The 23,743-nt window shown below is 41.4% G+C and overlaps 1 protein-coding gene across 1 annotated transcript in view; it reads left to right on the top strand.

Annotated features, from left to right (window-relative positions):
* Nucleotides 1-23,743, top strand: part of zanl (zonadhesin, like) — an 85,604-nt gene that overhangs the window by 30,616 nt on the left and 31,245 nt on the right. The window contains exons 42-70 of the mRNA XM_035993700.1: nt 563-670; nt 2,526-2,695; nt 3,576-3,778; nt 4,088-4,232; nt 4,661-4,804; nt 4,942-5,135; nt 5,281-5,422; nt 5,573-5,817; nt 6,154-6,302; nt 6,534-6,662; nt 6,904-7,039; nt 7,569-7,710; nt 8,526-8,719; nt 8,905-9,043; nt 9,909-10,040; nt 10,988-11,112; nt 13,288-13,433; nt 14,290-14,433; nt 15,097-15,204; nt 17,112-17,281; nt 19,082-19,284; nt 19,698-19,842; nt 21,291-21,434; nt 21,580-21,773; nt 21,919-22,060; nt 22,213-22,457; nt 22,794-22,942; nt 23,174-23,302; nt 23,520-23,655. Of these exons, the coding sequence (XP_035849593.1) occupies nt 563-670; nt 2,526-2,695; nt 3,576-3,778; nt 4,088-4,232; nt 4,661-4,804; nt 4,942-5,135; nt 5,281-5,422; nt 5,573-5,817; nt 6,154-6,302; nt 6,534-6,662; nt 6,904-7,039; nt 7,569-7,710; nt 8,526-8,719; nt 8,905-9,043; nt 9,909-10,040; nt 10,988-11,112; nt 13,288-13,433; nt 14,290-14,433; nt 15,097-15,204; nt 17,112-17,281; nt 19,082-19,284; nt 19,698-19,842; nt 21,291-21,434; nt 21,580-21,773; nt 21,919-22,060; nt 22,213-22,457; nt 22,794-22,942; nt 23,174-23,302; nt 23,520-23,655 (4,552 nt within the window). The remainder of the gene's footprint in view (nt 1-562; nt 671-2,525; nt 2,696-3,575; nt 3,779-4,087; nt 4,233-4,660; nt 4,805-4,941; nt 5,136-5,280; nt 5,423-5,572; nt 5,818-6,153; nt 6,303-6,533; nt 6,663-6,903; nt 7,040-7,568; nt 7,711-8,525; nt 8,720-8,904; nt 9,044-9,908; nt 10,041-10,987; nt 11,113-13,287; nt 13,434-14,289; nt 14,434-15,096; nt 15,205-17,111; nt 17,282-19,081; nt 19,285-19,697; nt 19,843-21,290; nt 21,435-21,579; nt 21,774-21,918; nt 22,061-22,212; nt 22,458-22,793; nt 22,943-23,173; nt 23,303-23,519; nt 23,656-23,743) is intronic.

Genomic DNA, 23,743 nt, shown 5'->3' with positions numbered 1-23,743 from the left:
GAGGTACATGTGACTGGGCTCTATAACCTGAACTCTGGGAAATGACAATAAAACAAATGATATAAGCTACGCAATGTATGGATTTATACTTGTGTGCAATGGGACATTTTTAACACCAAAAAATATTTTTTTGCAAGAATGTTAATTATATTTTGTAGAGAAAGTATTATTATACAATTAGGGCTGGGCATTATATCAATATTGTATAGATATTGTGATACTAGATATAGTCTTAGATTTTGAATATGGTAATATGACGCAAGTCTGGTTTGAAAGGCTGGATTACAGTAATGTGATGTTCTGAACTTACCAGACTGTTCTAGCTGTTCTATTATTTGCCTTTACCCACTTAGTCATTATATCCACATTACTGATGATTATATACCACAAATCTCAGTGTTAATGTTTTGTGAAAGCACCAATTCTCATCCCTACAATATTGTCGCGATATCACAGGATTTATTTTATTTAAATTTTTTCATATTGCCCAGCCCTACAAAGAATTAACTCCTGAGGATAAGTGAAATAGAATGTGACCTGGTGTTGTGTTTGTATTGTTCAGGTGTAGCCAAGGCACCGGGCCCAACCCAGACTGTGACCCCAAACTGGAGGCTGAGGTGGTGAAGCCAGACAAATGTGGCAAACTCAAAGACCCTGCTGGACCCTTCAGGTAAGAAAGCAGCTTTTTAACCTAATTATTGACCTGTTATAGCTGTTAAGGCCGGTTTATGCTTCTGTGGTAAATCCACACCGTGGGTACGTACATAGGTACGTAGAGACATGGACCCTACGACGTAGCCTGACGTGCACCTCTCGAAAAATGTAACTACACGTTGCGGCGACGCAGACTGCAACAACTGTGATTGGTCCGCTCGACCGTGGCTTGATAGCGTTGCATTTCCAACGATTCATTTCCTGGTTCTCCTTCTCCGTAAACAACATGAAATCAAGGAGAGGGTTAACTTCTCCTGCTCCAGATTTCCCACCGTGGTCAGAAAGAACAGGGGAGACACTTTGTTTCTCTCACTATGACTCTAGAGTCGCTCCGAAGCTTATCGCCGTCACTCTCTCACTCGCTCTACCACACACTCCCCACACACACACACACACACACACACACACACACACACACACACACACACACACACCGGCCCTGCTATTCTCTTAAAGAGGTCAACACACACACACTAACGCACAAGTATAAACTTCAGGCCACTTAAGTAGGCTACAGAGAAAGCTCTGCGTGGAGCCTTCTCAGAACCATGAATCAGCCTTTAGACTGCAGAGAGTTGTACTGTTCAGAGGGACATGAGCTGAAGGCATCACCCTGCTGGGATTCACATTTAAATTGAAAGATCTGCACAGCAGGGCAGTAGCTACCAGAGGGCAGAGGCTTTAATCTTTCTTTCCAACCACAGACCCTTTATAAGATAGAATATACCGGAGTTCCCTCACGTATGTCCCATGGAATCATTCTTTTTACACTTCTATAGGCTAGTCATTTTAGTTCTGTGAAAGAACAACACAAGATACATGTATTAATCATATTTGCAGTTTCTGGGGGAAAAAAAAGTACAAATGTGTATACCTTTATTATATAAATTGCACATGGGAATTTAACTTCTTGGTACTAGAATAATAAAATAATAAGCTTTTTCAGTCAACTAGATGGTTTTTAGATAAAAGCAGATGTTGACAAGTTTTTATTTTGGGGGACGTCGTTTGAAGTAGTAATAATCAAACAAAATCTCGCAGAATATGTTTAAAATGGCATAATATTGTGACATAAGTATTGTGATTTTATATATATATATATATATATATATATATATATATATATATATATATATATATATATATATATATATATATATATATATATATATATATATATATCTAAATAATCTCCAGTGTGTATGTTAACGAAAATGCGCTGACCCTAGTTTTTTTTTCTCTGTCTTTGGTTTATGAAAATGCGTTTTGAATCCCTAATATCAATCTCTCCCTTTGGGTTGTTTAGGAGGTGGTTTCATGTATTTCATATATGCAGTGAAATCAGCAGCATGCCATTAGTTATGGCTGGATAGGGATGGAACGATGCATCGTGAATCGGTTAAAAATCGATATAAACATGTAAAGATTACAACCGCTTGAGATAAAAAATGAATAGGGATACAGTTTTTAATCTACTTTAGATTTCACTTGTTGGACTTCAGACGTCACTGTGTTCTCAGTTTATTTATCTGAAGAGATTTATTTTAAATATTTATTCAGTGATTTTATTTTTTATTTAATTATTTTTTATTTAAGATGAAATAAATTTCAGTTGCACTTTTGATAAGAGGACACATCTGTTGTTTTGGACAGTTAAAAGGGAGTAGCTTTCAGTCATTTGTCTGCAGCTCATTCTGTTAAAAAAATGGTGAGAATCGTGTCCTGATGTTGAAAGCGTAATTTGAATGGTGAGTTAAATGTTTGGTTACAAACCTAGCGTTGGACCCTCTGAGTGTTTGCCTCTGTTCCAGGGAGTGTATCAGCGTGGTGAATCCCACTCCGTTCTTCCAGAGCTGTGTGTATGACATGTGCCAGTTCCAAGGCCAGCAGCATGTGCTGTGTGACCAGCTCCAGGCCTACACCGACGCCTGCCAGAGCGCCGGAGCCAAAGTCCACCCGTGGAGGACTCCAAGCTTCTGTCGTAAGTCTTGAGCACTTTAATTTCACAAACTTCCTTTTTCTTCCAAAGACATTCACTGTCTGTTCCATCATGTGAAGGCTTTATTGCACGGGTAGAATCTGTCTCAAATGCAACTCTCCTTTAAAAACAAGCCAAGGCACACAGTAGAACAAATTCAAATGCCTTTATTTGACATGGCAATATGCCGTTAAAATGACCACTGAACTGAAATAGTTGTTCTTCAGGGTCATTGTCAGCATAGTCTGCTCACATATAGAGTGTTCCACTAATGAATGGGAGTGTGGTTCTCTATCAGTGTGTAAGCCTATAGGTTAAAAGCAAGGAAGTGATACATCATCAATAGAAGGGGGTTGTGGCTAGAGAGAATACAGCTACAGCCAGAAGTTAAGCAAAATCTAACCTTAATACTTTCACCCAGGAAACGCATGTTCGTTCCTCGCGAGTGTTTTAATCCAAACCATGAACTTGGTTGTTTTGGTGTCTAAACGTAACTTTTGTCGCCGTGGCTGGGAAGGAGGAAGTGGATCAGGGGTTACCCATCAATAGTTCCATATATTCAAATACAGTTCTTTGACTCTATTGCTGTAGTTACATTTCAGGGATCACTGTCGACTTATTTTTTCTTCAATAACAGACAAAAAAAAATGTACTGGATTTGATTTTTAGCAACTTAAGAGGTGTGGCTATAAACCCATTAATCATCTTTTCATTCTTATCTTAATCCTTCTGTCCCTCCTTTTACATATCCCTCTGGCTATCCTACCCTCCTTTGGTTCATCCTGCTACCCCTCCTCAATCCATTCCTCCTACCTTCCTACCCTGCCTCTGTCCGTCATCTATCCCTCCCTCCATCTCTCCGTCCCTCTGTTCCTCCATGCAGCCCTGGCCTGTCCTCCCAACAGCTCCTACTCCCTGTGTGTGAGTTCGTGTCCGGAGACGTGTCTGGGTGTGTCCGGACCCCCCGGCTGCGAGGACGTGTGTGTGGAGGGCTGCGAGTGTAAGCCGGGCTTCATCCTCAGCAACGACAAGTGTGTGTCCCTGAAAGACTGTGGCTGCGTGGACCCCAGTGGATCCTATCACCCTGTGAGTGCTCCGAGTCACTGAAATCACATTCAATTCAATTTTATTTATATTGTCAAATCATAGCAGGCGGTATCTCAGGACACTTTACACACAGAGTAGTTCTAGACCACGCTCTATAATTCTCTATATAACTCTATAGCATTTCCTCTAAGTATGAATGTTTCAAGCACATACTCAACAATATTGTTGAACAATGACGTTTTTGTGGAGGCTTGATGTAATTAAATTGTATTGTGTATGACTGTTCATCGTGTGTGTGTGTGTGTGTGTGTGTGTGTGTGTGTGTGTGTGTGTGTGTGTGTGTGTCAGGTGGATGATAACTGGTATCTGGAGGGTTGTGAGCAGAAGTGTGTGTGTCACAGCGGAGGTTTGATCCGGTGTCACAACAGCAGCTGTAAGCCAACCACTGAGAGCTGCCAGCTACACGACGGAGAATATGAATGTCGTCCTCTGGGTATAAAACACACACACACACACACACACACACACATTGAAACATTTTAGTCAAGCATTCCAAAAAACTTAAATAGACAGTGTCAGCTTGGTGCTGACAGCTCAGTCTGCCAATTAAAAAAAAATATATATATAATTCCAGTGCTGGTTCCATGGTATCAGAATTTTGGATAGTCATCATGGAAATATTAATTGGTCATGTGACAAGGGCTGGGAAGATTGGCAGAGCAGTCAGCCAAGTGACAGTACTCTGATCCAATGGAAAACACAAGTGTGAGAATGACAGCACTCTAGCCCAATGGATTGGTGGGGGCAGTGCCAACCCGTGCCCCCCTTCAAGTCCTGCCCCTGGTAATGAGTACCTCTGGCTCGGAAAAGTGAAGTCAATGTGGAAGTGCCTTAAACCTGCATTCTTTCTAACAACTCCAGGACCAACTACACCTAAACCAACAACTCCAGGACCAACTACACCTAAACCAACAACTCCAGGACCAACTACACCTAAACCAACAACTCCAGGACCAACTACACCTAAACCAACAACTCCTGGACCAACTACAGCCAAGCCACCAAGTATGACATTAATTATCAAAGTTTGGGTTTTGAGTTTTACACTAATACTTCATTTAATTCTCTTTCTTTCTTTCTTTCTTTCATACGTCTGTTTTCCCATTTTTATTCAACCAACTTGTTTCCTCTGTGCTGTACAGAACCATGCCCTCCTGATGCAGATTATATAGAATGTGGCGCAGCTTGTATCCCCACCTGTATGGAACCCTCCACCAACTGTTCTGGCTCCTGTATCAGTGGCTGCTTCTGCAAACCAGGGTTTGTCTTCAAAGGACGGCACTGTGTGCCATTGGAGAAATGTGGCTGTCTGGACGGCCAGAATAACTATTATGAGGTCAGATATACCCATATGCATGCATTCCTGTTAAGGAAAAATATATAATTGTAAGACATTACATGAGAAAAAGATTGTTCTGTGTAGTTCTTGTGACACACAATGCACCCTGCAACTATTGATCCTTTGTTCAATTGTGTTTTAGCCTGGCGAGATCATATTTGGAGATGGCTGCTCAAAGCTGTGTCGCTGTGCAGGGAACTACTCTTTGGAATGTGTTGATAACTCCTGTGACCCTACTGAAGAGTGCCGCGAGGTCAATGGTGTTTCAGGCTGCTATCCTAAAGGTAATGTCATCCTAATAATTTGGTCCCAAATGACCTGTTGTTACTATCTGCTGTATTCTAAAGACTGGTGTTTTGTTACAATTTTAATATTTAAATCACTGAAACATACCAGTAACATAACAACTGCTAAAGTAGTTTCTCATACCTCAGGTACATCCACATGCGTAGCGAGTGGTGATCCCCACTACACCACTTTTGACAAACGCAACTACAATTTCATGGGCAACTGCAGCTACTTGATGTCTGGACCCTGCAATACAACGACTCTGCCATACTTTGAGGTCCATGCCGACAATGAACATCGCTTTAACACGCCCACCATCTCCTATGTGAAGGCCGTACATGTATATGTGCGCATGTTGAAGATCTCCATCCTCAAAGGTGGCACTGTGCAGGTAAGAAATGAGGGGAGGAACAAACACAGATTTGTAACAGATAGGATGGCAGCGTGACATATTTACAAGAGAAGCTGTCCTGACTCCTACCCTGAAAAACACCCACATAGGTCGTTTGCAGCAACAATTAGGACCTATATTTATGTTTATAGAGATGGCGGCCTCTAGAGGCCTAGTAGTTATTATGGGAGGCTCGGGAGCAACGCAGGAAGTTATTGTTGTTGTTATTTTCATTGTTATTTTAACATGTAAGATTGTATACATAGACAGTTTTTAATATTTCTATTTCCTTGATAATCACCCATTATGTTATTTTCACCTGCTTTCCCCACACAGGTGAATGGGACCAATGTAAACGTGCCAGTGTCTCCGGCCCCTGGTGTCTCTGTGTTCAAGTCAGGAAAGTTCTACACTGTATCCATGGACTTTGGTGTGACTGTTCGTTACGATGGAAACCACTTCATGGACATCAAAGTGATCAAAGAGTGAGTTAGGACTGAAGAGTTGCTGTGTCTTTACATTCTTACCCCGACCCCCACACAGAATCCCATTTCCAATGGAAGTTTGGGAATAATCAGTGAAAACACTAGTACTTGGTTGGAATAAGTCACAAACTCTTGGACATGGTGGAGGAGTAGAGAGATGTAGCTCTAACTGAATTGTTGCTCTCACTTCCACAAATCCCTAACGTGTAGATCATTTCTTGTACTCTGCAGCTATGAGAACCAGCTGTGTGGCCTGTGTGGAGATTACGATGGAGATGCCAAAGATGACTTCCGTAAACCAGATGGATCGTTGACCAACAATGCCAATGACTTTGGACACAGCTGGAACACTGATTCAGAGTGAGTAACATACAAATATAATTTCTACAAACAAGACATATATACAGACTGTTTTTAAAAGTATTACTTTTTTGGATTATTTATTACATAATCTCTTTTTATTAATTTAATATTGAATATGTTGGGTCTTTATACTAAACAAACACTGTAGGTACAGTTACCCCTTTATTATAATCACTAGGGACAAAAACTAACTAACAACACACAGAGAGCTCCTCTAACAGAGTGTCTGTGCCTGCAGGTGTAATAAGAAACCCAACACCACCATCCCTGAGTGTGATGGAGACCAAGAAGTGTTTGAGAGCTCTGGATACTGTGGCATCCTGCTGGACAAAAAGGGTCCCTTCGCTGTGTGCCACCCCAAAGTCAACCCAAATGTAAGTACACACACACATACACACACACACACACACACACACACACACACACAAATGTGAAGCAGTTACTTCTGTTGATGTTGTGAGAACTTTAGTAGGGCTGTGTATCCCCAATGATTTCCGTATTCCGGTTCACAAGATCACGATTTGATTACATTTCTGATTCGATATTCGTTATGTTAGGGACATTTCACTAACTATATCAGTTTTTCTTCTCAGAGAACTTTTTCTGTAAATTAAGCAACCCAAAAGCAACCCTAAATTCACCACATCCACGGTCATGTGGATAATAAAAGATCGATTTCCGGATTTTATTGTTCAATACCAGATCACTCAAACAAAGTTTGATTTTAATTGGAGAATCGAATATACAGCCCTACTTTTAGCGTACCCACGTGCAATAAAATACAAGCACTACAATTAAAATAGAAAACCAAAACACGAGGGAGACTGAAATTAGAATTTGTGGTTGAAAACAAAGAGACAGAATGAAGCATTGTAACTCAACAAACCTTGTGTGTGTCTTCAGAATTACTTCAGGGACTGTGTCTTTGACCTGTGTGCGCTGGATGGAGCCAAGCCCGTTCTGTGTGAAGCCATAGAAGCCTACGTCAACGAATGCCAGGACCGCGGGGTGAACATCGGACCCTGGAGGAATAACACCTTCTGCCGTGAGTGTTAACGGGAGAAATGTGGATAGATATAGTAGATATAAGTAGAAAGATGTGGTTGTGTGGGGATAATAGGAGCATTTCACAGCTGAGGCAAATTATCACTATTTTAATTTTCATATAGGCTACATTTATGGTGTTGTTGTACATTTATTTAGCCTGACAAGCCAGACGCACATCAAGATGTTGGGTCTGTGAACTCACCATTGACAGGGCACAATCCGAGGGGTGGGATAAACGGTTGTCTCTCAAATTCTCTCTGTACGCAATAGGATAGCGCTACAACCAGGCAGAGCAACGAAGAAGGAAGAGAAGCTATAGCTGATAGATTAAACTTTTGCCGTATCCGGTCGGCAAAACTCCGATCACATCTTCCTTTTTTAAGAATGACTTCAGTGCCGTTCTTTGTTCTTTTCTCAAAGAAAAGCTTAACTCCAAGTCTTCCAGAAGACTGCTGTTCCCAGCAGCAGCAGCCATAAGCCCGCCCACTGACTCTATACACGATGTGATTGGCCTGACCAGAGTTTGGTTTTTCCAGCTCGCAAGTCAACGGAGAGTGCCTAGACCCCACTGGCTGCAAAATAATTTTGCTGCCGCTAGGGTGCGTCTAGATTTCTAGGCTAACATTTATTATGAGTTTTAATTAATTTTGGCATAATTTTTAGTTTGTTATTTGCCTATAACCTACACATTAAACATGCTGCCTATATTTCAAATCTTGATACTACACTTGATATAAAAACAGGCCCTGGTTTCAGCATATGCTTCTTTGCCCAGCACTATCACTGACTTCAGCCTCCCATCCTCCCCCCTAGCTCTGGACTGCGGCCCAAACAGCCACTATGAGCCCTGTGCAGACCCCTGTCAGGAGACGTGTACTGGGAAACCTCCCTCCTGCGGTGGGCCCTGCTCTGAAAGCTGTGTGTGTGATCCTGGCTACGTCCTGAGTGCCGGCAAGTGCGTCAGGAAGAGTTCTTGTGGCTGCAAATACAACGGCCAGTATTATGAGGTACGATGAAGTTGGTTTGAAAGAAGACATTTCTGCATTTTGAGGATATTGTGGCCTTTGATATGAACTTCATCCTGCTAACACAATTTTGTGTGTGTGTGTGTGTGTGTGTGTGTGTGTGTGTGTGTGTGTGTGTGTGTGTGTGTGTGTGTGTGTGTGTGTGTGTGTGTGTGTGTGTCTCACAGCCTGGAGACGAGTTTTATCAGGCAGACTGTATGTTGAAGTGTAAGTGCGATGCTCCCTTCGTTACCTGCGTGGCCTCTGAATGTCCCCCAATGCACGAGTGTAAACACCAGGATGGAGAGCTGGGCTGCTATCCCACTGGTAAGTCTACACCCACCACGTAACTGAACTGGGTATATGAATTATACGGTACTTGGCATCTCACTGTCACAGCCTAGCAGAAGATGTTGTCTGGAACCAAAATTCATGAATTCAAAACTGAATGCAAATAAATTGTGGGAGGTATCACTGGTAAGGCTTTAGAGTACAGCATGTAATTCTTTGTACTAACAGTGTGCCAGCCTGTACAGTAACCATACATGCATGTACTGTAGGTACAACGGAACAAGGTGTGATGTCAGGGAATAAGCGCTTAAAAATGTGGGAATCTAATACTGTTGATATATTTAAAGTACTAGGTACCTATTCTATAATTACTTGGTACAGTATGATGATAACAAGGCTCAAAGTTTGGAGGAAGATAAGCAACCTCAAGCGATAACCTTCAGCTCTAAAAAAATGAAGCCAATGCGGAAGTTCCTTAAACCTGCAGTCTATCTAATTTCCAGCAGGGGGCACTGGCTGCAAAAAGAAGTCCAATTTTACAGAAGTCTATGAGAAAATGACCCTGCTTCTCACTTGATTTATTAACTTAGTATAATCATTCCTAATGAGTTTATGGTCCCAATTGCTAGTTTCAAGACTTCTTCAATACAGCATGATGTGCATCTTGTAAATTATGGTCCCATATAGAGTAAAATAGACTATAAAGCAGGGCAGGGGATGATTTATTTATTTATTTTTTTAAGATTATTTTTTGGGGCATATTCGGCCTTTATTTTTAACAGGACAGCTGTTGTTACCAGAACAGAATGACAGCTCCCAAATGCAAGTTATTCAATGTTGCTTAATTGTGACTGGAGTAACTGCAGCTGTGTTGGAGCTAGCTGACATTGTGTGTGTGTGTGACCCTCTCCCTCAGGCTCTCAGGACTGTGTGGTGTCTGGAGATCCTCACTACAACACGTTTGACAAAAAGTTCTACAGCTTCATGGGAACATGTACCTACACCCTGGCCAGAACCTGCAAGAACACCACAGGTAGGTGTCTTTTATTTCCATTGCACCTGAACACAATGTTTTCATGTCACTGTCTAAAAATTGTTGCTCTGGTTGAGACTTTGACATGTCTATGTGGGTGTCTTAATGTGATGTGTTTTGTATATGTGTTACATGTGTTATGTGTTCTATATATAGTGTTGTGCTTTTTTTATTATTATTATTATTATTATTTACTGTTTTTTCACAAGATAAATGCTGGAATAATGTTACATATCACATGCTGTTGTCAGAAATGTCCTATTTTCAGTGGATCTTTCATTTATTTTTCATGACTTCATTTGATATGAGTGTAGAAGGTGTAATTTGTAGATGCTGCTATTGAACTGAGGCATATCAGACATTTCAGTTATAGTTATATATTTCAGATATTTAAGGCCCGAGCGCCGACTAATATCGGCTGGTGAAGGCCCTGCTGAAACTGAAGGAATTATTATTATTATTATTATTATTATTATTACTATTATTATTATTACACTTGATTTTTCCGTGCAATGAATTCCCATTCTCAAAAACTCACCAAACTTTGCACACGCATCAGGCCTGGTGAAAATTTTTATATTTTAAGGGTTTCGCAGATAGGCGTGCAAAAATGGCTCGCTAGTTATTATTGGAATTGTTTGTTGGAATAGCTTTTGTGATAAATGTTCTGTGTTTGACTGAACACTTGTTGCTGGCAATTCATATCCATGTTCTCATCCTTGCATGAGAATACAGAGCAGTTTTGATGGTGTCTCATATTATAATTCTCCATGAGATGTTTTATCTGTATCTGAATATTGAACTTTAGCTAAAATCAAATCCTAATTGCAATATCTGGCAGAAAAATCGCAATTAGTTCAAAAGTCCAAATTGTTCAGCCCCACTGTTTAAGAAACCCAGTTACTGCACGTAGCAGACAGTGACCTGTGTGTATGCTTCCTGTGCAGGTCCCTGGTTCTCAGTGGAGGGGAAGAATGAGGAGAGAGGAATGCCAGGGTTGTCCTACCTGAGAAAGCTCTACGTGACTGTGAATGGAATCACTGTGACCCTGATGAAGGCCAGGAGGACGCTGGTCAGTATCTCTGTCTCTGTATTTACAAGCTGTCAGTATCACTGAGGATGACTGGGCACAACATGTGTATTAGGGCTGGGACCATGGGCTTTTGTCCCGATTCGATTCTTTCACCATACATGGGTGCTGATTGGATTTGTATTGCGATTTTCCTTCATTGCGATTCTAGAAGTATCGCGATTCGATAGTATTGAGTATTGATTACATATTTTCTTTTCCTCCTTTAAGAAAAACTACGGTTGAATAATACACTTCTAGAGACATTTATTTCATTCATAAAGAAGAACGTAACACAGATTTTCTCCATTTTCTGCTTTCGCTCTGTTACGATGTAGTCGCCATCGGCGGTACCTAGAGCTGTAACAATTCCAAATTTTGCAGAACAATTGATTGATATCACTGTCATGTGACCCAGATAATGTACAGTAATAACACAGGTACACAGCCTATGAAGTAAACCACGCCTCCTTATTATCAGAAAAACATTTTTCTGTCATTTTTGTTGCTATGAATATGTACGGTATAGGGTCAAGTGCCAACAACTAACAACTTGAAATAATAATAGAAATATATAGTCCAAACAATAATCACTTATATAATTACAAATTGGCAAATCTGAACAAAATCAACAATTACGCTTTAAGACCTTAGCTAATGTTAGCAATGAATTGCAGTTAAACAAAGAAACGGCGATTATGTAATAATTGTTACAGGTCTAGCGGTACCATATACAGGTGAATCATTGGTAAAAAAAATACATTAAAATATCTATTCTAGGGGGAAAAAATTGATTTTAAAAATTGTTTTGTTATCACAACACATGTAATGTAATCTTACCTGATGTGTTTTATCCAGTGAAATGTTTTCAGCAGATAAGCAAAAGAACAAGCTGCTCATTTGAGTAACGTTACATCCCCGGTACGACACACACAGACATCGTAGTTTCAGCGAGACGTCATCCATGCGACTTTGAAGTGTGTAGTCTTTCTAATTAGGTATTTTCACAGTCTTACTCACATACTTCAACAGTTTAACAATAAACTGAGATTTTCTTGACGTGCCAAATTATCTATTAAACTGGTGAACATCATATGTGTAATTCATGGCTCAATTCAAACCAGACCAAAAAATGATTATTATCTCTCCATTGACTCCCATTCATATTTTTTCAAAAGATAGGTCCCATGGACCGGAAGTAGAAGTGCGTGACTTTGGCTCTCTATAGCTTAATCTTCAGAATGGGTGACATCACAACCCAAAGCCTGTCTCTTGTTCTCTTCACCTTTTCTTATCTGATCGTATCCCTTGTTCCTTGACCTTTATCTCTTTTATAATGCCATAATCCCAGAGATCTATCCACGCTCTTCCTCCTCATCGTCTCCTGTACTCATCTGTTTGATCTGTCCACACATCCTCAGTGTCTTTACTCCGTCATCTTATCTTATCTTATCTTGTGTGCTGGGTTTTTATTTATGTCTATTCATATACTTTTGATTTACGTTTTTTTACACCTGTTACCATCTGCAAAGAGTAATTGATTAGTTGTCAACTATTAAATGAATGGCCAACTATTTAGACTATTTATTAAATCTCAGATTCCAGCTTGTTAAGTGTGAATATGTTCTAGTTTCTCCTCTGTGACAGAAAACTGAACATCTTTGAGTTGTGGACAAAACAAGACATTAGAGGACGTCTTCTGATTGACATTTTCTGGCATTTTATGAACCAAACAATGAAAATAATTGTTAGTTGCAGCCCTATATAATTATATTTATTAATTCATATACTATATATACAGTACATCTACTATTTTCCTGTTTAAATTCAGTTTATTTAGTTTACATTTACTGTACACCACAAATATAAATGATTGTCTTTATAGTCTATGGTATATATTTTATCCTTATATTTTAACTTCTCCACTATTTTATGTCTTAGATTCCCATTGTTTTTACTGGTGTGATTTTCTTTTTAGACATATTTAATGAGCATTGTTGGAGGAGCCTGAGATCTAAGATTTTCATTGCTTCTCTGTAATTGTTGGGACTATGTCAATAAATAGCTTTGAGTTGGATAAGCTGACAGGAAACTGTAAATATGTAACACGTGTGTATGTAAAAACTGGTACCTGTAGCTTCTGTTGACCCTCGTTTTTTCTTCCTTCCCTCCCTTCAGGTGAACGGACTGCGCGTGGCCCTCCCTCACTCCCCCTCCCCTCTCATCTCTCTCAGTCTGGCCGGCCAGTACATCACCCTGCAGACGCCCTTCGGCCTCCGGGTGCGCTGGGACGGAAACCATTACGCCCAGATCTCAGTTCCCAGGTTGGTAATGTAATAGTCTGGCATTACCAGACCTTCGTCCACAGCGCAGCGGAGGAAGGTCTGGCTAGTCCACACAGCATTCTGGGATGGGAGGAAAACGTGCTCTGGTTTATTGGCATTTCTTTAAACCAATCACAATAGTCATGGGCAGTACTAAGCACCGGACGGAGCCCCGGTGCCTCTGTAAAATAGCCTTGGGAAGGAACTTGTTTTGGTGGAACGTGTACGTTCAAAATTTGTTTTAGTCGTTCAACAGAAAACTCAGATTGGACAGATAGTCTAGCTAGCTGTCTGGATTTACCCTGCAGAGATCTGAGGAGCAGTTAACCATAGTCCTCAGAAATCCACCAGAGGTTAGAATTACAACACAAAGAAAGAGGAAGGGGACGGACATCTGGGCCAAAATGAGGGACATCTGGCGGAACCTGCGGCGGCACCGGAGCAATCCTGTAAATTAAATGTTGTCGATATAGACTAGTAATATAACATTCTGGTGGTCCCACCCTGTCTCCTTGGTTACATTCATGTGGGAATTTAAGCTAATAAGAGCTATAAACTGCAGTTTAGTCTCTGTGTATTTCATGAAAACTGCCTAAGTAATCACCTCGGCATCTGTCCAATCTGTAGTTCAAACGTCATACAGATCTGCTGTTTTTAACAAATCCTGCCAACATTCTTAATACTTTGCTTCTATGTCTTCCATTGATGGTTCCCTGATTAATAGTATCACAGCATTCTGTCTCTATTGTTTATAGAATTCCATTAAAGAGCCAGACACTATTTAAACTTTTAAGTCTTCTTAAGACATTCCTCTCCATCTCCTAATCCCGTTTTCTCTTCCTCCCCGTCCCGGCAGCTCCTACCATGACCAGATGTGCGGCCTCTGCGGCAACTACGACGGGAACCCGAACAACGACTTCACCAAGCCAGATGGCACTCTGGGAGGCAACGTCAACGACTTCGGCAACAGCTGGCAGACAAAAGAAGACGAGGATGACTCGTGAGTTTTACATTTTCATTTCAGTGCTGGAATCTGAGACTTTCCTTAAGACTTCCCTGGAGAGTCCCATGAAGCTCAAGCATGTGATGGAGGTACATGTGACTGGGCTCTATAACCTGAACTCTGGGAAATGACAATAAAACAAATGATATAAGCTACGCAATGTATGGATTTATACTTGTGCGCAATGGGGCATTTTTAACACCAAAAAATATTTTTCGCAAGAACATTAATTATATTTTGTAGAGAAAGTATTATTATACAATTAGGGCTGGGCATTATATCAATATTGTATAGATATTGTGATACTAGATATAGTCTTAGATTTTGAATATGGTAATATGATGCAAGTCTGGTTTGAAAGGCTGGATTACAGTAAAGTGATGTTCTGAACTTACCAGACTGTTGTAGCTGTTCTATTATTTGCCTTTACCCACTTAGTCATTATATCCACATTACTGATGATTGTATACCACCAATCTCATTGTGTGAATATTTTGTGAAAGCACCAATTCTCATCCCTACAATATTGTCGTGATATCACGGTATTTATTTTGTTTAAATTTTTTCATATTGCCCAGCCCTACAAAGAATTGACTCTGCCATAACTCCTGAGGATAAGTGAAATAGAATGTGACCTGGTGTTGTGTTTGTATTGTTCAGGTGTAGCCAAGGCACCGGGCCCAACCCAGACTGTGACCCCAAACTGGAGGCTGAGGTGGTGAAGCCAGACAAATGTGGCAAACTCAAAGACCCTGCTGGACCCTTCAGGTAAGAAAGCAGCTTTTTAACCTAATTATTGACCTGTTATAGCTGTTAAGGCCGGTTTATGCTTCTGTGGTAAATCCACACCGTGTACATAGGTACGTAGAGACATGGACCCTACGACGTAGCCTGACGTGCACCTCTTGAAAAATGTAACTACACCTCGCAGCGACACAGACCCCAACAACTGTGATTGGTCCGCTTGGCCATGGCTTGATAGCGTTACATTTCCCCCGATTCATTTCCTGGTTCTCCTTCTCCGTAAACAACATGAAATCAAGGAGAGGGTTAACTTCTCCTGCTCCAGATTTCCCACCGTGGTCAGAAAGAACAGGGGAGACACTTTGTTTCTCTCACTATGACTCTAGAGTCGCTCCGAAGCTTATCACCGTCACTCTCTCACTCGCTCTACCACACACTCCCCACACACACACACACACACACACACACACACACACACACCGGCCCTGCTATTCTCTTAAAGAGATCAACACACACACACTAACGCACAAGTATAAACTTCAGGCCACTTAAGTAGGCTACAGAGAAAGCTCTGCGTGGAGCCTTCTCAGAACCATGAATCAGCCTTTAGACTGCAGAGAGTTGTACTGTTCAGAGGGACATGAGCTGAAGGCATCACCCTGCTGGGATTCACATTTAAATTGAAAGATCAGGGCAGTAGCTACCAGAGGGCAGAGGCTTTAATCTTTCTTTCCAACCACAGACCCTTTATAAGATAGAATATACCGGAGTTCCCTCACGTATGTCCCATGGAATCATTCTTTTTACGCTTCTATAGACTAGTCATTTTAGTTCTGTGAAAGAACAACACAAGAGACATGTATTAATCATATTTGCAGATTCTGAGAGTAATAGATTTGTTGGATAAGAAAATATACTACTATTATACTACTACTATTATAGATGTAAAAACTTTGGAGCCTTTTGGAAAGAAAATACTAATGTGTATACCCCATACAGTCAGAATCTACAATAAAAGCATTATAATCTCCCCACAACATATCCATATAGATATAGTTTTAATGGTGGGGGAAGAATTGATACAGCATATTATCACAATATTTTTCATGGCAAAACAAAACAAACAGAAGTTTTCCTTTGGGGGAAGTAATTTGAAGTAGAGAAAAAAGTAAAAAACAAAATCTCGCAGAATATGGCATTTTTAAAATGGCATAATATTGTGAAATAAGTATCGTGATATATATATATATATATATATATATATATATATAGTTTCTGACTACTTGGATCCTGTTGTTTTTAATCTAAATAATCTCCAGTGTGTATGTTAACAAAAATGCGCTGACCCTAGTTTTTTTTTCTCTGTCTTTGGTTTATGAAAATGCGTTTTGAATCCCTAATATCAATCTCTCCCTTTGGGTTGTTTAGGAGGTGGTTTCATGTATTTCATATATGCAGTGAAATCAGCAGCATGCCATTAGTTATGGCTGGATAGGGATGGAACGATGCATCGTGAATCGGTTAAAAATCGATATAAACGTGTAAAGATTACAACCGCTTGAGATAAAAAATTAATGGGGATACAGTTTTTAATCTACTTTAGATTTCACTTGTTGGACTTCAGATGTCACTGTGTTCTCAGTTTATTTATCTGAAGAGATTTATTTTAAATATTTATTCAGTGATTTTATTTTTTATTTAATTATTTTCATTTAAGATGAAATAAATTTCAGTTGCACTTTTGATAAGAGGACACATCTGTTGTTTTGGACAGTTAAAAGGGAGTAGCTTTCAGTCATTTGTCTGCAGCTCATTCTGTTAAAAAATGGTGAGAATCGTGTCATGACGTTCAAAGTGTAATTTGAATGGTGAGTTAAATGTTTGGTTACAAACCTAGCGTTGGACCCTCTGAGTGTTTGCCTCTGTTCCAGGGAGTGTATCAGCGTGGTGAATCCCACTCCGTTCTTCCAGAGCTGTGTGTATGACATGTGCCAGTTCCAAGGCCAGCAGCATGTGCTGTGTGACCAGCTCCAGGCCTACACCGACGCCTGCCAGAGCGCCGGAGCCAAAGTCCACCCGTGGAGGACTCCAAGCTTCTGTCGTAAGTCTTGATTCTAGCATTTTAATTTCACAAACTTCCTTTTTCTTCCAAAGACATTCACTGTCTGTTCCATCGTGTGAAGGCCTCATTGCACGGGTAGAATCTGTCTCAAATGCAACTCTCCTTCAAAAACAAGCCAAGGCACACAGTAGAACAAATTCAAATGCCTTTATTTGACATGGCAGTATGCCGTTAAAATGACCACTGAACTGAAATAGTTGTTCTTCAGGGTCATTGTCAGCATAGTCTGCTCACATATAGAGTGTTACACTAATGAATGGGAGTGTGGTTCTCTATCAATGTGCAAGCCTATAGGTCAAAAGCAAGGAAGTGATACATCATCAATAGAAGGGGGTTGTGGCTAGAGAGAATACAGCTACAGCCAGAAGTTAAGCAAAATCTAACCTTAATACTTTCACCCAGGAAACGCATGTTTGTTCCTCACGAGTGTTTTAATCCAAACCATGAACTTGGTTGTTTTGGTGTCTAAACGTAACTTTTGTCGCCGTGGCTGGGAAGGGAAGAAGTGGATCAGGGGTTACCCATCAATAGTTCCATATATTAAAGGTCCCATGACATGGTGCTCTTTGGATGCTTTTATGTAGACCTCAGTGGTGCCCTAATACTGTATCTGAAGTCTCTTTCCCGAAATTCAGCCTTACTCCGGATTTCCACTGGATGCAGAACGGCTGCGGACTGGCTCCGCTGCGTGCTCCGCCGTCCGTCAGTACCCACTAGGTACAGATTTGTTGCGGCACGGCTGCGGCCATGACTGACAGCTGTAGTCACGAGGACCCACGAGATCTCGCAAATTCACGTAGAATAGAACCACAAAACCAACAACAGTTAGTTTCCATCCAGAAGAGTAGAGGGGAAACAACTCTGTGCTGTGTAAGGTGTAGTGCAGGGAAATATGACCCGCCGTGAGCACGGTGTATTTTATTTTGAAAATTAACCGGATGTTTTATTTTGCTTCTGTGCTCGACTTCCTGTCCCGCACTATCTGCCGTGTGCTGAATTGCTGCGGAGCTCTCCGGCATCCAGCAAAAATAGAAGCTCTGCGTATCTGCTCCGGAGGGCTGGGACCGCCAGAGCTGGGACGGAGTCAGGACGCAGCCGTTCTGCAGTCAGTGGAAATACACACATTGACTTTAATGGAAACCTATTGTGGCCTTGAGCAACTGCCACTTTGCTCGTTTGAAAGCCATGATGTCTCTCTCTCATGGGCGGGCCAAATTCTCTGGGCGGGCAAAGCAGAGAAAGGGGAGGTAACCTTTCCCCTTATGACCTCATAAGGAGCAAGATTCCAGATCGGCCCATCTGAGCTTTCATTTTCTCAAAGGCAGAGCAGGATACCCAGGGCTCGGTTTACACCTATCACCATTTCTAGCCACTGGGAGACCATAGGCAGGCTGGGGGAACTCACATTAATGTTAAAAAACCTCATAAAGTGAAATGTTCATGCCATGGGACCTTTAAAATACAGTTCTTTGACACTATTGCTGTAGTTACATTTCAGGGATCACTGTCGACTTATTTTTTCTTCAATAACAGACAAAAAAAAACGTACTGGATTTGATTTTTAGCAACTTAAGAGGTGTGGCTATAAACCCATTAATCATCTTTTCATTCTTATCTTAATCCTTCTGTCCCTCCTTTTACATATCCCTCTGGCTATCCTACCCTCCTTTGGTTCATCCTGCTACCCCTCCTCAATCCATTCCTCCTACCTTCCTACCCTGCCTCTGTCCGTCATCTGTCCCTCCCTCCATCTCTCCGTCCCTCTGTTCCTCCATGCAGCCCTGGCCTGTCCTCCCAACAGCTCCTACTCCCTGTGTGTGAGTTCGTGTCCGGAGACGTGTCTGGGTGTGTCCGGACCCCCCGGCTGCGAGGATGTGTGTGTGGAGGGCTGCGAGTGTAAGCCGGGCTTCATCCTCAGCAACGACAAGTGTGTGTCCCTGAAAGACTGTGGCTGCGTGGACCCCAGTGGATCCTATCACCCTGTGAGTGCTCCGAGTCACTGAAATCACATTCAATTCAATTTTATTTATAGTGTCAAATCATAGCAGGTGGTATCTCAGGACACTTTACACACAGAGTAGTTCTAGACCACGCTCTATAATTTACAGCATTTCCTCTGAGCACCAATTGCACTTATTGCAGCGGCGGTGGGCATTCCAAGTATTGATACATTCCTGGTATTTATTTATTTAAGTATAAATGTTTCAAGCACATACTCAACAATATTGTTGTAGTGTCTTATGTAATCTATCTGATCTGAACAATGACGTTTTTGTGGAGGCTTGATGTAATTAAATTGTATTGTGTATGACTGTTCATCGTGCGTGCGTGCGTGCGTGTGTGTGCGTGTGTGTGCGTGTGTGTGTGTGTGTGTGTGTGTGTGTGTGTGTGTCAGGTGGATGATAACTGGTATCTGGAGGGTTGTGAGCAGAAGTGTGTGTGTCACAGCGGAGGTTTGATCCAGTGTCACAACAGCAGCTGTAAGCCAACCACTGAGAGCTGCCAGCTACACGACGGAGAATATGAATGTCGTCCTCTGGGTATAAAACACACACACACACACACACACACACACACACACACACACACACACACACGTTCACTTGAAGCTTATTCATTAAATTATTACCATCATTGTAGTAAGTGCAAGTTAAGTTCATTTGTACACCATATTTAAACACAGCTTAAGATGACCAAGTGCTATATAAAAGAACTTTAAAATGAAATTAAAAAGTACAACACACACAAATATATTTGTCAACAATAACTGATATGGGACAAAGCACAGAATATATACATGACAATAGATTGAAAGATTAATGGGCCATAAAAGGCAAGTGAATTAAAACGTGTCTTTAGTCCTGCTTTACTACTGTTATTAACGAGCTAACGCTAGCTTGTCATGCTTGTCAAGCTGGATAACGAGTAAACACCACACCAGCACCAGAAGAGGGACGTTACGTTCCTCACTTCAAAACGGAACAAAAGTAGGATTCTGTAGTGACTTTACCCTGCTGTTGAACTCCCTTCCTCCTCATCAAGGACTCCAACATGTTTACGTTTTAGGTGCTGAATCATCACCGTGGTGCGCCCGTGCCATGCCGTGTCGCTTTTGCTTATCTTGCAATTAACACGTTTTCGATTTATTTGGTGTGAAATGCTCCCACACCTTGGATGACTTAGGTCGAACTGATTTCTCTGCCTCCGCCATGTTTCAGAACGTTACGGGTCTCTCCTGTCTCTCTCCGTATTTCCTCTACCCCCGCTCTGCTCTTTTTTTTTTTCTTTCACTCCACGCCGCTCCGCACGGCACTCAACTCGCTTTTATCTGCGCGACTGAGTGGCGTGTCGCAGAGTGTCGCAATTCGTTGTTGCAGCCCTACAAGCATTCCGAAAAACTTAAATAGACAGTGTCAGCTTGATGGAACATTAACAAAATTTCATAATGACACCATGTAAACATACACCAATATGGCACAACCCAGACTTTCTACTTAAAAAAAATGAGCAAGGGCAATTCCAGGATTTTTTAAGTGGGGTGGCACATGGGTAGACCAATAATCACAAATTGTACATCTGAATATAATACACATTTTCTACAAGCTCAGTCTGCCAATTTTTTTTTTAAAACAATTCCAGTGCTGATTCCATGGTATCCGAATTTTGGATAGTCATCATGGAAATATTAATTGGTCATGTGACAAGGGCTGGGAAGATTGGCAGAGCAGTCAGCCAAGTGACAGTACTCTGATCCAATGGAAAACACAATTGTGAGAATGACAGCACTCTAGCCCAATGGATTGGTGGGGGGCACCAAGCGGGGGCAATCATATTTCAGGCGGGGGGGGGGTGGAGGTCAGTGCCAACCTGTGCCCCCCTTCAAGCCCTGCCCCTGGTAATGAGTAGCTGTCAAGCAGCAACCTCTGGCTCGGAAAAGTGAAGTCAATGTGGAAGTGCCTTAAACCTGCATTCTTTCTAACAACTCCAGGACCAACTACACCTAAACCAACAACTCCAGGACCAACTACACCTAAACCAACAACTCCAGGACCAACTACACCTAAACCAACAACTCCAGGACCAACTACACCTAAACCAACAACTCCTGGACCAACTACAGCCAAGCCACCAAGTATGACATTAATTATCAAAGTTTGGGTTTTGAGTTTTACACTAATACTTCATTTAATTCTCTTTCTTTCTTTCTTTCTTTCTTTCTTTCATACATCTGTTTTCCCATTTTTATTCAACCAACTTGTTTCCTCTGTGCTGTACAGAACCATGCCCTCCTGATGCAGATTATATAGAATGTGGCGCAGCTTGTATCCCCACCTGTATGGAACCCTCCACCAACTGTTCTGGCTCCTGTATCAGTGGCTGCTTCTGCAAACCAGGGTTTGTCTTCAAAGGACGGCACTGTGTGCCATTGGAGAAATGTGGCTGTCTGGACGGCCAGAATAACTATTATGAGGTCAGATATACCCATATGCATGCATTCCTGTTAAGGAAAAATATATAATTGTAAGACATTACATGAGAAAAAGATTGTTCTGTGTAGTTCTTGTGACACACAATGCACCCTGCAACTATTGATCCTTTGTTCAATTGTGTTTTAGCCTGGCGAGATCATATTTGGAGATGGCTGCTCAAAGCTGTGTCGCTGTGCAGGGAACTACTCTTTGGAATGTGTTGATAACTCCTGTGACCCTACTGAAGAGTGCCGCAAGGTCAATGGTGTTTCAGGCTGCTATCCTAAAGGTAATGTCATCCTAATAATTTGGTCCCAAATGACCTGTTGTTACTATCTGCTGTATTCTAAAGACTGGTGTTTTGTTACAATTTTAATATTTAAATCACTGAAACATACCAGTAACATAACAACTGCTAAAGTACAGTTTCTCATACCTCAGGTACATCCACATGCGTAGCGACTAGTGATCCCCACTACACCACTTTTGACAAACGCAACTACAACTTCATGGGCAACTGCAGCTACTTGATGTCTGGACCCTGCAACACAACGACTCTGCCATACTTTGAGGTCCATGCCGACAATGAACATCGCTTTAACACGCCCACCATCTCCTATGTGAAGGCCGTACATGTATATGTGCGCATGTTGAAGATCTCCATCCTCAAAGGTGGCACTGTGCAGGTAAGAAATGAGGGGAGGAACAAACACAGATTTGTAACAGATAGGATGGCAGCGTGACATATTTACAAGAGAAGCTGTCCTGACTCCTACCCTGAAAAACGCCCACATAGGTCGTTTGCAGCAACAATTAGGACCTATATTTATGTTTATAGAGATGCCGGCCTCTAGTGGCCTAGTAGTTATTATGGGAGGCTCGGGAGCAACGCAGGAAGTTATTGTTGTTGTTATTTTCATTGTTATTTTAACATGTAAGATTGTATACATAGACAGTTTTTAATATTTCTATTTCCTTGATAATCACCCGTTATGTTATTTTCACCTGCTTTCCCCACACAGGTGAATGGGACCAATGTAAACGTGCCAGTGTCTCCGGCCCCTGGTGTCTCTGTGTTCAAGTCAGGAAAGTTCTACACTGTATCCATGGACTTTGGTGTGACTGTTCGTTACGATGGAAACCACTTCATGGACATCAAAGTGATCAAAGAGTGAGTTAGGACTGAAGAGTTGCTGTGTCTTTACATTCTTACCCCGATCCCCACACAGAATCCCATTTCCAATGGAAGTTTGGGAATAATCAGTGAAAACACTAGTACTTGGTTGGAATAAGTCACAAACTCTTGGACATGGTGGAGGAGTAGAGAGATGTAGCTCTAACTGAATTGTTGCTCTCACTTCCACAAATCCCTAACGTGTAGATCATTTCTTGTACTCTGCAGCTATGAGAACCAGCTGTGTGGCCTGTGTGGAGATTACGATGGAGATGCCAAAGATGACTTCCGTAAACCAGATGGATCGTTGACCAACAATGCCAATGACTTTGGACACAGCTGGAACACTGATTCAGAGTGAGTAGCATACAAATATAATTTCTACAAACAAGACATATATACAGACTGTTTTAAAAAGTACTACTTTTTTGGTTTATTTATTGCATAATGTCTTTTTATTAATTTAATATTGAATATGTTGGGACTCAGTACAGTTACCCCTTTAATATAATTACTAGGGACAAAAACTAACAACACACAGAGAGCTCCTCTAACAGAGTGTCTGTGCCTGCAGGTGTAATAAGAAACCCAACACCACCATCCCTGAGTGTGATGGAGACCAAGAAGTGTTTGAGAGCTCTGGATACTGTGGCATCCTGCTGGACAAAAAGGGTCCCTTCGCTGTGTGCCACCCCAAAGTCAACCCAAATGTAAGTCACTACACACACACACACACACACACACACACACACACACACACACACACACACTCAATTCACGACATCCACGGTCATGTGG

This window comes from Sander lucioperca, chromosome 17 (assembly GCF_008315115.2).
Source record: "Sander lucioperca isolate FBNREF2018 chromosome 17, SLUC_FBN_1.2, whole genome shotgun sequence".
Classification (NCBI taxonomy): Eukaryota; Metazoa; Chordata; class Actinopteri; order Perciformes; family Percidae; genus Sander; species Sander lucioperca.
The sequence above is the reverse complement of the archived record's forward strand: the minus strand, read 5'-3'. Positions and strand labels throughout refer to the sequence as shown.